The sequence below is a fragment of the Eschrichtius robustus genome, chromosome 3 (genome assembly GCF_028021215.1).
Source record: "Eschrichtius robustus isolate mEscRob2 chromosome 3, mEscRob2.pri, whole genome shotgun sequence".
Taxonomy (NCBI): Eukaryota; Metazoa; Chordata; class Mammalia; order Artiodactyla; family Eschrichtiidae; genus Eschrichtius; species Eschrichtius robustus.
In genome coordinates, this window is record NC_090826.1 from 112,596,577 (window position 1) to 112,611,333 (window position 14,757).

General features: G+C 47.0%; 1 protein-coding gene across 6 annotated transcripts in view; it reads right to left on the reverse strand.

Annotated features, from left to right (window-relative positions):
• ADAR (adenosine deaminase RNA specific) overlaps positions 1 to 14,757 on the reverse strand; it is a 41,235-nt gene that overhangs the window by 9,015 nt on the left and 17,463 nt on the right. For 2 of the 6 annotated variants that reach the window (XM_068540910.1, XM_068540908.1), the window contains exons 1-6: positions 13,542 to 13,703; positions 8,356 to 9,791; positions 6,312 to 6,495; positions 5,664 to 5,812; positions 4,937 to 5,081; positions 4,620 to 4,810 (exon numbers count right to left, since the gene is read on the reverse strand). In XM_068540910.1, the coding sequence (XP_068397011.1) occupies positions 4,620 to 4,810; positions 4,937 to 5,081; positions 5,664 to 5,812; positions 6,312 to 6,495; positions 8,356 to 9,791; positions 13,542 to 13,556 (2,120 nt within the window). In that variant the 5' untranslated portion in view covers positions 13,557 to 13,703. Of the gene's footprint in view, positions 1 to 4,619; positions 4,811 to 4,936; positions 5,082 to 5,663; positions 5,813 to 6,311; positions 6,496 to 8,355; positions 9,792 to 13,541; positions 13,704 to 14,757 lie in introns of those variants that run through there. The other 4 variants (XM_068540914.1, XM_068540913.1, XM_068540909.1 and 1 more) reach the window with 3 other exon arrangements.

Sequence of the window (14,757 nt, forward strand, 5' to 3'; positions counted from 1 at the left end):
TCAGCCTTACTGAGCTTCTCACTATTCCTTGCTTATCCTAAGTAGCTGAATGCCTTTGCCTCTTTCTTTGATGCTGCTGACTGGTTTGTGCAGGCCAGTGGGTTAAAGTTCAGTGAAGTAAAAGGAGAGTGGCATGAAAAGATGTTGAAGAGAGGGGATGGGGGCCAAACCATGCAGGATCTTGACCTGAGGGATCCAGGAGAATTTCATGAGTGTTCTATGAGTTTGAAAAGAGTATGAACTCTTATGCACAAAGATATACACATACATCCATATATGCATACACATACATACAAATATATATATGTATGTATATATATAAAATAAAGTTTGTTAATTGTGCAACTAGAATCCATTAGAGCTGCGTGGTCCAATACGATAGCCACTGGCCACACGAGGCTATTAACTTTAATTAAAATTCAATACAACTAATAATTCAGTTCCTCAGTCACACAGCCGCATTTCAAGTGCTCAGTAACCACGTATGGCAAGTGGTTAGCCTTTTTAGTGGAATGCTGGGGACAAGAGCCCGATTGGAATAAATTAAGGAAGTGAAGACAATGAAGACATTGACTACAAACAATTCTTTTGAGAGGTCTGACTGTGAGGGGAGCAGAAAGATGAGGTGGTACCTGGGGGGAGATGTGGGGTCAATGGAAGGTCTTTAGAAGATGGGCACGGGCATGTTTGTAGGCTGATGGGAATGATCCAACAGAGGGAGCAACTGATGATGAGAGAGGGAGATAACTGAAGGAGAGGACGAGAGGGAAGGGATCCAGGGCACAGGGATGGGAGGAGGGATGCTTCCTGCATACTGGTACAGATGTAACGTACAGACGAGGTAGGAAGGTGGATTTGGTGATGGGAAGGTAAGGTGTCTGTCATTTGGTTATTGCTAATTTCTCAATTAGGTGTGAAGTAAGGTCATCAGAGTGAGAAAGAGGGGTTTTGTGGAAATTTGAAGAAAGAGGCAAAGGTCTGAAATGATTTTCTTAGAGTAGGAGAGAAAATGTAGTACAAAAATATAGTAGAGGGCTTTCCTGGTGGTGCAGTGGTTGAAAATCTTCCTGCTAATGCAGGGGACACGGGTTCGAGCCCTGGTCTGGGAAGATCCCACATGCCGCGGAGCAACTAGGCCCGTGAGCCACAACTACTGAGCCTGCGCGTCTGGAGCCTGTGCTCCGCAACAAGAGAGGCCACGATAGTGAGAGGCCCGCGCACCGCGATGAAGAGTGGCCCCCACTTGCCGCAACTAGAGAAAGCCCTCGCACAGAAACGAAGACCCAACGCAGCCAAAAAAAAAACTTAAAAAAAAAAAATATAGTAGGAAAAATGCCGGGGACTTCCCTGGCGGTCCAATGGCTAACACTCTGCACTCCCAATGCAGGGGCCACAGGTTTGATCCCTGGTTGGGGAACTAAGATCCCACATGTTGCACGGCACGGCCAAAAAAAAAAAAAAAAAAAACTGCCAGGAAGAGGACACAAGTGGGGGTGGGGGGCAAGTGACACTCCCTTACTTAAAACCCTTCAATGTCTCTCCACTGCTTGTGTGGCTGGAGCATAACATGGCCCACAAGGTAGACCCTCCAGTCTCATCTAGCATCAGGCCTCCACTGTGCTCTCTGCTCCACCCACACTGGCCTTCCTGCAGCCCTTTACCAGCTCTGTGGACTTGGGGGTACTATCTCCTTTGCCTAGAACCCTCCCTCTCTCTTGATCATCCCTAAGATCTCAGCTTAGGCTTCACTTCTCAGGGAAGCCCGCTCCCCTCTCCATACTGAGTCAAGTCATGCTATGTAGATTCTCACTGCATCATGCAACTGGAGCTCTTTATAATACATATCAAGTATGAGATCTTACATTTCTTTACATGATTATTGATTGATGTCTGACTCCTGTTCTAACAAATACAATGTCCTCTATAAATATCTGTTGAATGAATAAATAAAGTAGGGAGACCAGGAGACTACTGCCTGGTTTAGGTGAGAGAAGACAGTGGCTTATCTGAGAGTGCCGACACTGGAGGTGGAAAGAGGAGGAAGGGATCTGGGACAGAAATTGTAGGTTCAATAAGCAGAACTTAAGGATGGTTTGGCTGAAGGGGGTGAAGGGGATAGGGGAGATGGTCCCCAGGTTTTTGACATTTTACTTAATGTGGAGCCTACATATTCCCTACTAGGAATGCACCTGGGTCACTTATCTTTTTAGTTGATGTTGCAAATAGGGTATTCTCTACTACGTTTTCTAACTGCTTATTACTGTATACAGACAAGTTCTTGACTCTTATACCTCACTTTGTAGTCCCCTGCTCTCCTAAATTCACCTTTGTCTCTAACATTTCTTCAGTTTTCTCATGAATATTCCAGGTATACTATCATATCATCTGCAAATAATGATAACTTTACCTCCCCTTTCCTCTCTTTACACTTACTTCTTTCTCTAAACTGATTGCATTAGCTGGTAATTCCAGAATGATATTAAATGACGATGACAGTGGCATCCACATCTTCCTCCTGACTTTAATGGGAACAGTTCTAGGTTCAATAATAAGTAAGCTGCTGACTTCGGACTTCAGACTTGTATTTTTATCATTTAAAGGATGTATTCAATAATTTCTATTTTCTTAACAGCTTGGTTTCTTAATCTGAATGGATGCTGAATTTTACTACACACCTTTTTGGAATCTCTGGAGATGATCATGTGGTGTTTCTCCTTTGACCTATTAATGTGGTAAATAATAATAATAATAATAAAAAATATCTTAATGTAGACTAGTCTTTGCACTACATTGAGATACTATTTTTTGCATTTTAGAATGCTCACAGTGTAGAGGAAGAGATTCTTTATACATCGTTGGTGGAAGCAGAAACTGGTATAATTTCACTGGAGAAAAGTTTGGCAAAATTTACCAAAATTTTAAATGCACGTATACATGTTATTCATTGCAGCCTTATTTATAATACCAAAAGTTTGGAAACAATCCAAGTATTCATCAGTAGGGACTGGTTAAATAAATCATGATAAACGCCGTACACTGGAACACTATACTTTGTAGTTATATAGAAAGAGTATAAAGTTACATGAAAAATTTTCTAAGATAATACTTTTATGTGTAAAAAGCAAGCTAGAAATCAATGCATATATGTATTTCTGTGTAACAAAAGGGGGGAATATAATTGCTTGTATTTATATAAAGATACTGTGGAAGAATGTATAATACTGTAAAGTTACTACACGTTGGGGTGTGTGTGTGTGTGTGTGTGTGTGTGTGTGTGTGTGTATGTGTGTGTGTAGGTAAGAGCTGGGTCAAAGTGAGAATGAGCTTTTTATATGTTTATTTTTGAATAATATTTTTTATTTTGCATCATCTATTACCTATTAAAAAAAACCCTTAAAAACCAATGTACATGACTCATGGCCCAGAAATTCCACTCCTGAAAATTTATACTACAGACAAGTTTGTACATGTAAGCAAAGACATACAGTACAAGGATGTTCACTGCAGGAGTGATTCTAAGAGTAAGACCAAAACCAACCTGAATGTCACCGGAAATTAGTTAAATAAATTACGCATGGTGGGGCTTCAAACAGAAATAACAACATTTTCCTTCTTAAACTAGGTGGTAAGCAGTTGGGTGTCCACTTTAAGAAGACCTTTTACATCTCTTCTTTGATAAAGCAATTTAAAAATTGTAAGTATCTATTCAATGAAGCATTATGTGGTAGATATATACATGCTTATTTGTAATGACCTCTAAGACACACTGATAAGTAAAGGAGTCAAGGGGTAGAACAGAAGATTATGATATATACTTAACTTTAAAAAACAAAGAGAGGGCTTCCCTGGTGGCGCAGTGGTTAAGAATCTGCCTGCCAATGCAGGGGACATGGGTTCGAGCCCTGGTGCGGGAAGACCCCACATGCCGTGGAGCAACTAAGCCCATGAGCCACAACTACAGAGCCTGTGCTCTAGAGCCTACGAGCCACAGTTACTGAGCCCACGTGCCACAGTTACTGAGCCCACGTGCCACAACTACTGAAGCCTGTGTGCCTAGAGCCTGTGCTCTGCAACAAGAGAAGCCACGACAATGAGAAGCCCACGCACCGCAACGAAGAGTAGCCCCCACTCACCACAACTAGAGAAAGCCCGTGCGCAGCAACGAAGACCCAACACAGCCAAAAATATATAAATAAATTTATAAAATAAATAAATAAATAAAATAAGAATAAAAAAGAGAAAGGAGAATGTGCTAATATGTGCATGGAAATTTCTAGAAGGACTTAAGAAACTGGTAATAGCGTATGAATCTGGTGAGGGAAACTAGAAGTCTGAGATAGAAATGAGACTTTTCGTTGCACATTTTTTCAATCAGCTTGAATGATTTTCTATGTACATATAAAAATTAGTTTAAAAAAATTAAAAAGGCTCACGCTCACTGGAAGAGTGGCTGTCTTCTCAAGATGGCTGATCTAGTGTCTTCTCGGAGGCCCTGGGGACAGGGCTCCCTCAACATGCCCCTCCTGTCATTCACAGCTAATGCACATCCTTTCTTTCCCTGGGTTATAAGCTGTTCCCACTCTGTGACACACGGCTGTAGCCAGGACAGGAACACTCACTTGGGCTCGTGAGGAGGTCCGGACTGGTCGACCAACTTGAACTCAGCAGCAAAGCCATGGGAGCGGGCGTACTCTAACAGGCCGCCCACGGGGTTGGTGTTCAGGTATCTGACGAGCTCGCTAATCCTCCTGACCTTGTTGGGCATCACCGATTCCAAGTTATCAAATGATTCCATGTTCATACTTCCGGGCTGAAGGAGAATCAGCCAAAGAGGAATCATAAACACTTAATGGAAACTCTGAGGGGCTCATGGGCAATCCTAAGCCGCTCAGTTGCTAAAAATGACCTGTATCTTTTGAGTAGAAAATGGCCCCACCTGGTCATCAGAAGATGTTGAGCTGGTCGCCTCCCCTTGCAGGGCCTTCATGGCTTCCTCTGCAGCCATCTGCTTTGCCGCCTTCTTGCTGGGGGCACTGGCAGTGGGGAAAGTATGGGTTCCCATTGCAACGCAGTACTGGAACCTGACAGGATATGAAAGGAGAGGATTAAACTGGTTTTGATGGAAGAGCTTTACCTAGCCTTTGTCAGGTTGTCATCCTTTACGACTTGTAATTTCCTTGCACACATCGCCTCTGTGCCTTGGCTCACGCAGTCACTTCTGCCTTGAAGAGCCGGTGCCTTTCACCCTCCTCCTGCCCCCAGTCTCTCTTAGCCTGGCTGACCCCTATTCAACATTTTTAAGCATCAACCTAATTTCACCTCCTCCAGGAACCCTTCTCTTGAACATGTAAGTCTGCAGAGCCTCAGAGCAGAGAGCTTCTCAGGTACGCCCAGGTCTTGCACCTTTTAGTCCCACCACCAGTAACCTCCAAGCCGTGTATCTCCCTTGTGCTTGGTCCCTGCTTTGCCCTTTGAACTCCTAATCCCAGATTCTCTGCTCCACAAGCAGCAACCATGCTCTCAAGGCCCCCCATTTTCCATATTGAAAACAGGAGTGATTGCTCAGTGAAATAATCTGCCATCTCTGAGGAGGCAAAGAAGAAAATGTATCTCTCTCTTTTTTGAGAAAACCTCAGCAGAGATACACGATACAAGAGATGTACTTGGGGTCATGGGCAGGGCCTTCTCTGGATAGGAGGCGGAATTCACAGGAGCTCCCCAACTTGTGCACACACTCAAGCAATGTAGTGACGGGGTTCTTCCCAGAAAGGAAGGATGTTGCTGAAGGGGTGGTAGTCTGGGACTCTGCAGTCTGGAGAAAATGAGAGACAAAAAAAACAAAAACAAAAACAAAAACAAACTGAGAAAACACTGGCTATTCCATCACAGCAGAGGGAATGGGGATGGGAGAATTTCTTTCGGTCAACTGCATGTTTGGGGCTGGCTTTCTAAAGGAAGAGGGTTGTGGGGATGGATTTTCTAGGCCTTGCAGGAAACAGTAGTTATTTAAATGTTCTTCGTCTCATTTCTTATCTGCCAAGAGAGGAGACTGGATTCAATAATTTTTAACGTCTCTTTCAACCCTGAAATTCTGCAATTCCAGTTAGGTTGGGAGGGGGCACTAGAACGGGAGCTGGGTATGAGAAGAGGAAAGGTGGGCTGGTGAGGCAGGGGAGAGGGGAGAGTGGGAAGCTGACTCTGACACAGTGGGTTGGGTAGGCTGAGATTGTTTCAAGAGGGTCAGATGAAGTTCTGATACTTCACAGACTTGGAGAGTGAACTGATGTCCTCCCAGAGGGCAGGACACCTACCTTCTCTGATTCTTTCTTCGAGGAACAGTAGTATGATTCTTCTGATCTTCCACTGTCTTTGGCTTTAGCTTCCTCAAGCAGAATTGTCATGGCTTTCATAGCTGCATCCTGCTTGGCCACTTTCTTGCTGCCAGCTTCAGCTGGGGGAAACTCTCGGCCACTGATGACAACTTGGAATTTAAATCTTGATGGAAAGTGATTAGATGTGTGAACACTAGTCTAGGCCATCCCTTCTGCCCTCTCCAAAGAGATCTTCACCCTGAAATTTCCTGCTACACTAAGGGGCTTGTTGACTTGTGAAGGAGATGGAGGGTAGGCCAAGGAACTCCTGTCCCTTTGGAGGCTCAGCCTGTTCCTATTTTTTTTGGAAACAAAGCAGCCAGTGACTCTCTCTCCAAGCTCATTAGAGCAAACATAGCCACAGGTGATAGGAAACTAGCTCAAGGGAAACCCACTATCTTTTAGCAATGAATTAAGATCAAGTCTGTACAAAAAATGATGAGCTAAAATCACCATTACAGTCTTGTTAGCAACCAAAGAGCCTTTACCCTAAAGCAATGGTGGTAGACTTGGCCACCTCAAGGGCAGCTCCTAAGGAAAGCGAAGGCTTCTTACAGCGCAGTCTCACACTCCCCAGACACCTACAGGGATCAGATACCTGCCCCTTTTGGGGGCCTATTTTCGTCCCCAACCTACCCTCAGAGATACACCACTCTCACGGTTTCTTTTGAGTCATCCTACAGCTCTATTTGTCTGATGCCTGAGATGAAAGGAATTTCCCCTTGTTATGCAGAGAACCAAAAAGCATTTGTTCTAGGCCTCTGGACTTAGCTTAGACCGTCTCTGTTCAAGCTTTCATATTTGTTCAGCTCTTTGCTCAATCTGGGATTTCATTTAGAAAAGTAGGTCAAATTTCTTATTTCCTGGGTCTTCTGAAATATTTGAGCATGGCATCAATGTTTCTTATAGCTGGAGTCCAAAGAAAGGTTAACCACAAAACCCACTGCTGTTCCCCAACTCTGGGGAGGGGGATGGTGGGAGAAGAAAGAGAATGACGGCCATCCAGTCTCTACCCCAGACAGAAGCACACCAGTCCTGGCCCTGTCAGCTTCTGGACAGACGCACCCCCTCTTCTTAACAGCTCTCCTGCAATGCCATCTCAGTGTCATGAAGACGGTCAGGATAAGGAGGAAGGGTCACCGCTGGGAATCCTTACCCTCAGACACCAGCCTACGGTTAATGTAAAGGTTAGTGGGATTCTCTGCTGGCCTCACTGGCGTGCGGTCACTCAGCTTCAGTGGTTTCAGCTCTCCGCTAGGCCCTGCAGCAGCTCCTGGGCCCACCTGTCTTCCTCAATCTGTCCGCTGGCTTGGAAGAGCCTATGGTGCAGGGCTGGGCCAGCTGTCTGAGTGAGGTAATTTCTGATTCCACAGCTTAGGAGCAGCAGCAAGTGCTAGCCCACCCATCTGTGCAGAGGCGGTGCGTAAAATTAGAACCACCACCTTCAACAGGCAGGCAGCCGTGCACCCTACAGCATCCTTTCCCTACGGGAGCGGAGCAGGAGCGGGGTGGGGAGGTGCGGTTTGGACCCGCTGCTACTTAGCAGCACAACCCACCCTTGCTCTCTGTGTGCAGCCTGCCGCTACCCACCTGTTCCTGCACCCCCTGGGGGACTCAGCTCGGGGGGAGGGAGGACGGCACATGGAAGGGGGCGGGAAGGGTGTCAAGTCTTCATTACCTCTGGCCTTAGGAGGCAGGCATAACACTGATGCATGGCAGCTAATCATCTCCAAAGAAGCTTCATTTTAGCCAAGGCTGACAACCTCCCCCTTGCTCAGCCAAGATTTTGGCTGGGCTGAGGTCTACATTCCCTGCTCAAGATGTGGAGGAAGGGCCAGACAAGGGTGATTCAGCCCACAGGCAGCAAAAAAGAGGGAAAAGACAGGGGCCACCAACTGGCACTGCTCACGAGTCAGCCAAGACTCCATCAGGAGCAAGAGCGCCTGACCCCAACCGTAGGCACAAATCCTGGGTGGTCTCTTACCGAGGTTCATGGGGTGGTCCACTCTGCTCTATCAGGTTGAACTCACAGGTCTGACTAGCGAACTGAGCATATTCTAACAGGCCGCTGATGGGGTTCTTCAGCTGACACTCTGCCAGTTTCTTGTAGGGTGAACACCGTGGTAAGCCATGACTGTAGAAGGAGGGCATCTCCATGATGGCTCGAAACTCACCTGGTGCCGCGTGGATACTATTCAAGTCATCTGGGATGTCATCTGTGGCCCACTGGCCATTTTCAAAGTCAACATACCCTGTTTTGGAGGGGCCATTGTCATGAACAGGTGGTTTCGGTTTCAGTTTTATTGGTTCTGGTGTGACCTCTTGCCTAGTTTCTAACTTTACGACGGGTTCCTGCCCATTCTCCACTTTTTCTGTGGTGACCATGCTGTTTGAGGCATCTGACGCAGGTAAATTGCAGGTGGGGAGCTCTGCGATTTTTCTGGTCTCCTGGATAGCAGCTTGAGTGGTTTCCGGAACGTTGGTCGCGTTTCTCTTGATCTGTATCCTCTCCCGCTTCTTATCGGTCAAATGCCATATGGGAGGGGTCGTCCCTTGCCTGTAGACGTCCCCCTGCCTTTCCAAGTCAATCAGCACGGCAGTCACATCTCGGGCCTTGGTGAAGCCAATGTTTTTAGCCAAATTCAGGGCAGAGGAGCTGGACACATTAAACAGGTAATCGCAGATCTTTTCCTTGATCTCAGCCATGTCGAGAGGCTCAGGAGGATCTTCCAAGCCAGATGTGAAGCTTCTGTCTTCGGTTTCCAAACTGAAGTCTGAGCTTGGAGCTCCCCGGCTATGACTGTCTGCTCTCGCTACTTGGCTGGGCTGGTTCCAAGCCTGAACCGGAACGGAAAGTCTCCACAAAGGGGGCGTTCCTGCCTCCCGATGCAGCTTCCCCTTCTTTGCCAGAGAGTATAAAACTTGATTGATTTCCTTCTTTTGGGCTTGGAGCTTCCCGGCCAGATCATGCGCTGTGGTGGCCTTCCCTTCCCCAAGCTCCTCCAAGAGCTTTAAGATCCTTTGTTCCTGATCCTGGCTGATAGTCAGTTCCTGGAAACGTGCGGAGAGCCTATCAACACCGCTCCATGGCCGAACCCGGCCACGTGGGAAAGGATGCTGGAACCCTCTTGGGAGCACCTGACTTCTGAGAGGCAAGCCCCTGGGGACACCCGGGATCTCAAAGTACCCACCTCTGGCAGGTGGTCCTGGAAACCTTAGCCTGAGTCCAGGGAGGAACAGTGGCAGTGATGGTGCCTGTTTTCCAATTAGGGGTGCTTCTGGGAGTTGCCCCTTGAGAAACTCTATTTGCTGGAGCTGGAAACTATTAGGATAAGATCCCAGCCCCGGCTGCTGGTATCTGAGCTTGCTGTGCTCATAGCCTTGAACGGGATGGGTTTGGTATCTGTTGAGGGAACACCCCTGCAGAACAAGAAGATGGAAAAGAAAGTGAATTGGGACTGCAGCAGCGAGCCTGTCCCTCCCCCCTGCCTGGGGAGGGTGTGAGGGTCGCCCCTGATTCCTAATAAGCTGAGAAGGCAAGTGAGACATGGGCTTGTGACCTAGCTAGGGTGGCCCGCCCACCTCATAAGTACTACCTGTGGACCCAACAGAGGGAAGAGATGGAAGAGCAGGAAGCAAGACGTATAGAGTCACAGTGCTCGCCGTTCTGGTAAACGGGTGGCGGTCTGAGAGAAGATGGCGTAGCTTGTGGCCTACAGAACCGGGTTCTGAAGACACGCTGTGGAAGCAGCTATTGGGAAGTAGCTAAGGGGGTGTGGGAGGCTAGGACCGAGGTATCCAGGAAGAGACGCTGCCAACTCCGCACAGCCAGGGGAGCCTGGTGGTTTGGGTAGAAGTGCCCAGTGTCCCTTCCAAGCCTGGGCACCACACTGAAGGACGAGAACCATGTGCCTTTTTTCTAAGGACAAAAGGGACCCTGGGGTGTCAGTAAATACCTTGCTGCCCGTCCCCGGGGCTTGCATATCTAGGAACAATGATTCCTCACGCTCACATCCCCCTTGTCTGGTTCTCCTGAAGGCTACAGGGACCTGCAGGCAGCTGTGTCCCTTTCTTCAATAACTTCAGCCTTCTACTCCCCAACCCCTGCCCCCCGTCACCATGAGGGGATTTTAGCACTCTTGCTGGTCAAGCTCACGGCATGCTCGCTGCACATCTCCTTAGTGCGGCTCCAGTGATGGCCACCTCCACCTTTCAGCCACATAAGTGGCTTGTGCGGCTCCTCATTCAATCTCACTGTTACTTGAGCCGGGCCACTATCAAACCTCAAACCCTGAAACTTTTCCAGGGTCAATGAACTTTTTCTGTAAAGGGCCGGAGGGGCATTCAACTGTAGCACAAAAGCAGCCACAGGCAAAACGTAAAACTTCCTTTACAAAACCAAGGGGAAGGCTGCGCTTGGCCCGCGGGCCGCAGTTTGCGGACTCCTGCTCTTCTCAGCCGGCAACTTCCCTGTGTTTCTACCTCCATCCCTGTAGCTGCGGGTCAGCCACTCCTGGTTTGTCTCCATTCTGGCTTCACACACCTCCTCATTCAGCCTGGATCTCACGGTCAGTTCCCTTCACCACCCAAGGCCCGCTGTCCCCTTTTTCTGTTCCAAAGCTTCCAAATGGTGCTGGAGGAGGATACCGCCTCACCACGCTAATGGGGCCATATAAATTCCTCCTCTTGAACTTCTGTTAGGTTTTCACAGCTGCTTGGTGGTCAATTCAGTACAACAAACATGCGCTGACTCAATGTGGATTGAGCTCTCTTCTTTAAAAATTCTCCTCCAATGGCTTGGCTACCACCTGTGCTGAAGCTTAAGACCTGAATTTTCAAATGCCTAGACGATCTGTCTGTCCCCTTAGATATCCTGCCATTACCTCAAATGCCACACATTCTGAACCAAATTACTCTTTTCCCTCAATCCAGCCCCTTCTCCTGTGGTTCTTATTACTATTAATGGCAGCATTCTCCTCTGAGTTATTAAGGCTGGAAACCTGAGTCATCTTTTCTGCCTGCCTTCCTTCCTCCCTCCCTCCCCCATCTCCCACACCTTATCAGGTAGTTGCCAAGTCCTACCTTGTCTACCACCTCTATCTTTTCTCTTAAACGTGTCTTTTTCCAGTTCTAGACCCTCATTACCTCTCACACGGGCTACCACAAGTGCCTCTCATCTTTCCATCCCTCTACATTCCAGTGCAACGTGCCTGCTTTTCCCCCTACTGCCACCTATTACAACTCGCTACAGATCTAAATGCCACCTTCTTCAGACTTCCGACTCCCCCCCCCCGCCGCCCCCATGAGAGTTTCCTCTCCTTGAACTTCTCCCATCCAGCACCTGTTACACCACTTACTTTACCTTTTATCACAGCTACTGATTTTTTTTTAATGGCACATATAGATTGTAGTGTGTCTGAAAGGTGATTAACAATATTAGGTGCCCTAGAAATTATACTCAGCTCTCCACTCTCAATATTCCCCATGTAGTATTGATGCGGGGCTGCAGTCAATTCGACAGTAAGCCCCTGGGGGACAAGGACTACACTTCAGTTATCTTTGCATCCCTAGCACCTAAGGCAGCACCTGGAACAAAGCTGATCCTGAACCAATGTCTGCACGAACAAGACATCGCTAGACATGAATTCCATCTCTTTTCTTGCTCCTCTTGCTTCACACAACCCCCCTACCCCCACCTGGGGCCGAGGTATATGTGAGTACAGACGGTGAGTGTCTGGCTCACAGGACTCAAAAGGATACACGAATTTGTTAACAACAGCTATTTTAGGGAAAAATTAGAGGGAGATTATTAATTTTTTCCTTATACCCCCTAAAATCTCCTACAAGGGAAACCAAGCCAAACCACCACTTGAGAACAGCCATTTGGAGGAGAGCCACTGAATGGCAGTGAGAGCAAAGAAAGTGAGAAACCAACCTCCATGGTGATCATTCCTAAATCCCTCAACATCGCCACTCACCCAACTTCATGCCTATGTACTATACAAACTATGTAACAAGCCACTTAACATTCACTGCTCTGCAAAATTTCACTTTAATCTATTCTCATATATTTAGGATTAAGAGACAAGCCCCCCACCTTTACCACATGGGCTCCAAAGGGTAATATATTGGTTTGCATAAAGAAATGCTTTTCCTGTAAGTCAGGTGTCCCTAATCCTTTTAAAGAAGGGAAAAATATATATACACATGCACACACATATGTATGTATACATACCACACACACACATATATATATATATATATATATATATATATATATATATATATATATATATACGTGTGTACATATACTTTATATATATTTAAAATCGAGGTATATTTACATATAGTAAAATGTACTGTTAGTGTATAATTCTATGAGTTTTGACCATATAGAGTCAAAGCACACACAGCCTTATAACTACCACTCAGATCAAGATGTAGAACATTTCCATTTCCCAAAAACGTTTTCTCATGCACTTTGCAATCAATTCCTTTCCCCACACACAGCCCCTGTCAACCACTGATCTGTCTTGTCTCTCTAGCTTTGCTTTTTCCAGAATGTCATCTAAATGGATTCATACAGTATGCAGTCTTTTGAGTCCAGCTTCTTTTGCCTAGCATCATGAATCTGAAATTTGTCCATGTTGTTGCATATAGCAATAGTTCCTGCCCTTTTTTGCCTAGCAGTTTTCCATTATACTGATATACCAGTTTTTAGAGATAATGAATAAAGCCACTATAAACTTTCTCCTACAGGTTAAGAAGGAGAGGAGACGCTAAAAGTAAAGCATGTTGTCCAAGTGGGGCTAAAGGAGGCGTGAGCATACATGGGGTCCTAGCAGAAAAGAAGAGGGGGACTGTCTTGACCTGGGCTCAGGCCTTGTTCCTCAGAAGGGGGGAGGGGAGTGCATTTTCCCCACAAATCCTCTTCCACGCCTTGCTCGACACAATTAGCAAGATACAAATTCCTAAATTCCTAGAACATAAATTTTGCTTGGCAAGAAAACACACACACACTCTCTCTCTCTCTCTCTCTCTCACTCTCTCTCTCACACACACACACAACGCGCATATGTCATGCGTGAAAACAGGAGCGTAGGGAGGTAGATGAGCCAGGGCGAGCAAGTTGCAGGTGGCCCGCTCTGGGCTCTGACCCCAGCGGCTTACCTGCCTCGGGTCCATGGCGCGCCCGAGGCATGTCCCGGTGTCCGCCCGCCGTGACCCTCCCCGAGAGGGACCCTTCCCAACGCGGGTCGTCGGCCTCCAAGACACAAGAGGCTCCTCTGGAATCGGGACAGGCCCAGGCAGGCGGGGAGCAGGGCTGTGAAACGGATCCGGTTCAATTTCACTTTCGTTTCTTCAGAAGGACCTCCCTCTTTGGAAAGTTTGGCCGAGGGGCGGGGCTTGGGCAAAGCTAGCGTGAGCCGTCTGGTTTCAGGCCGGTAACAAGTTTAATCCCTTCCTTGCATGAGAACTGGGCAAGACACTCTTTTTTAGGAAAACAGCTATAAATACTGAGCTCATTATTCCCCTCATGGCCTTCTCAGGAATACATGGGATAAAGCAAACGGAGAACAAAGCCACCCTGCGAAGCCTAGCGCTGGAGAAACAGCCTGAGGTTCTGTCCTCTTACTCCCAGGTCCACACTAACGTGACCTCGTGTCTCTAAAGTGGCAGTGCGGGGGTGGGGTGGGGGGTGGGGGAAGGGGGGGAGGGGTGGCGAACTCTTCAGATGACTAACGTCCTCACTGTGGACTTTACTCATACTGTAGCATAATTAACTGACGCGACCACGTAACAGCCAATATATAGTAGCAAGATAATGATACCAGCAACTGAACAGTAAAGGATCTACATCATAAAACCATCCCACCTTTCAGCATCCACCATCCAGGCAAGGGTTAAATCCTTTACAGGCCTGATCGCTCTCTCTCTTTTTTTTTGGACGCGCCAGTGCGCCCTGCAATGCAAGTGCGGAGTCTTAACCGCTGGACCGCCAGGGAAGACCCACCTTATCTCCTTAATCTTCACAACACCTCTGCCAGGTAGGCGTTATTCCCAAATTACAGATGTGGAAATGGAGGCTCCACTGGGACCATGCTGCTGCTAAATCCAGGTCTGACTGCGGAAAGTCACTCTACACTTGCTCAGGTTACACCATGGCTTTCCAAAAGATAACTTTTGTTACCGATGGACTTCACGATCAGGCTTATATATCTGCTGTTTTGCCCAAGATGTCTAGGAAAAGATTCTGTAGATCAATTCTATTGCTCAACAGCTCCCCTCCCCCCTCATCTGTGAGAAATTTTTGTCTGTATTTAATTTTCTGTATTTAATTTCAATTTTATCCCCACTGTGTGAATGAAAAATATTGCCTGCCATA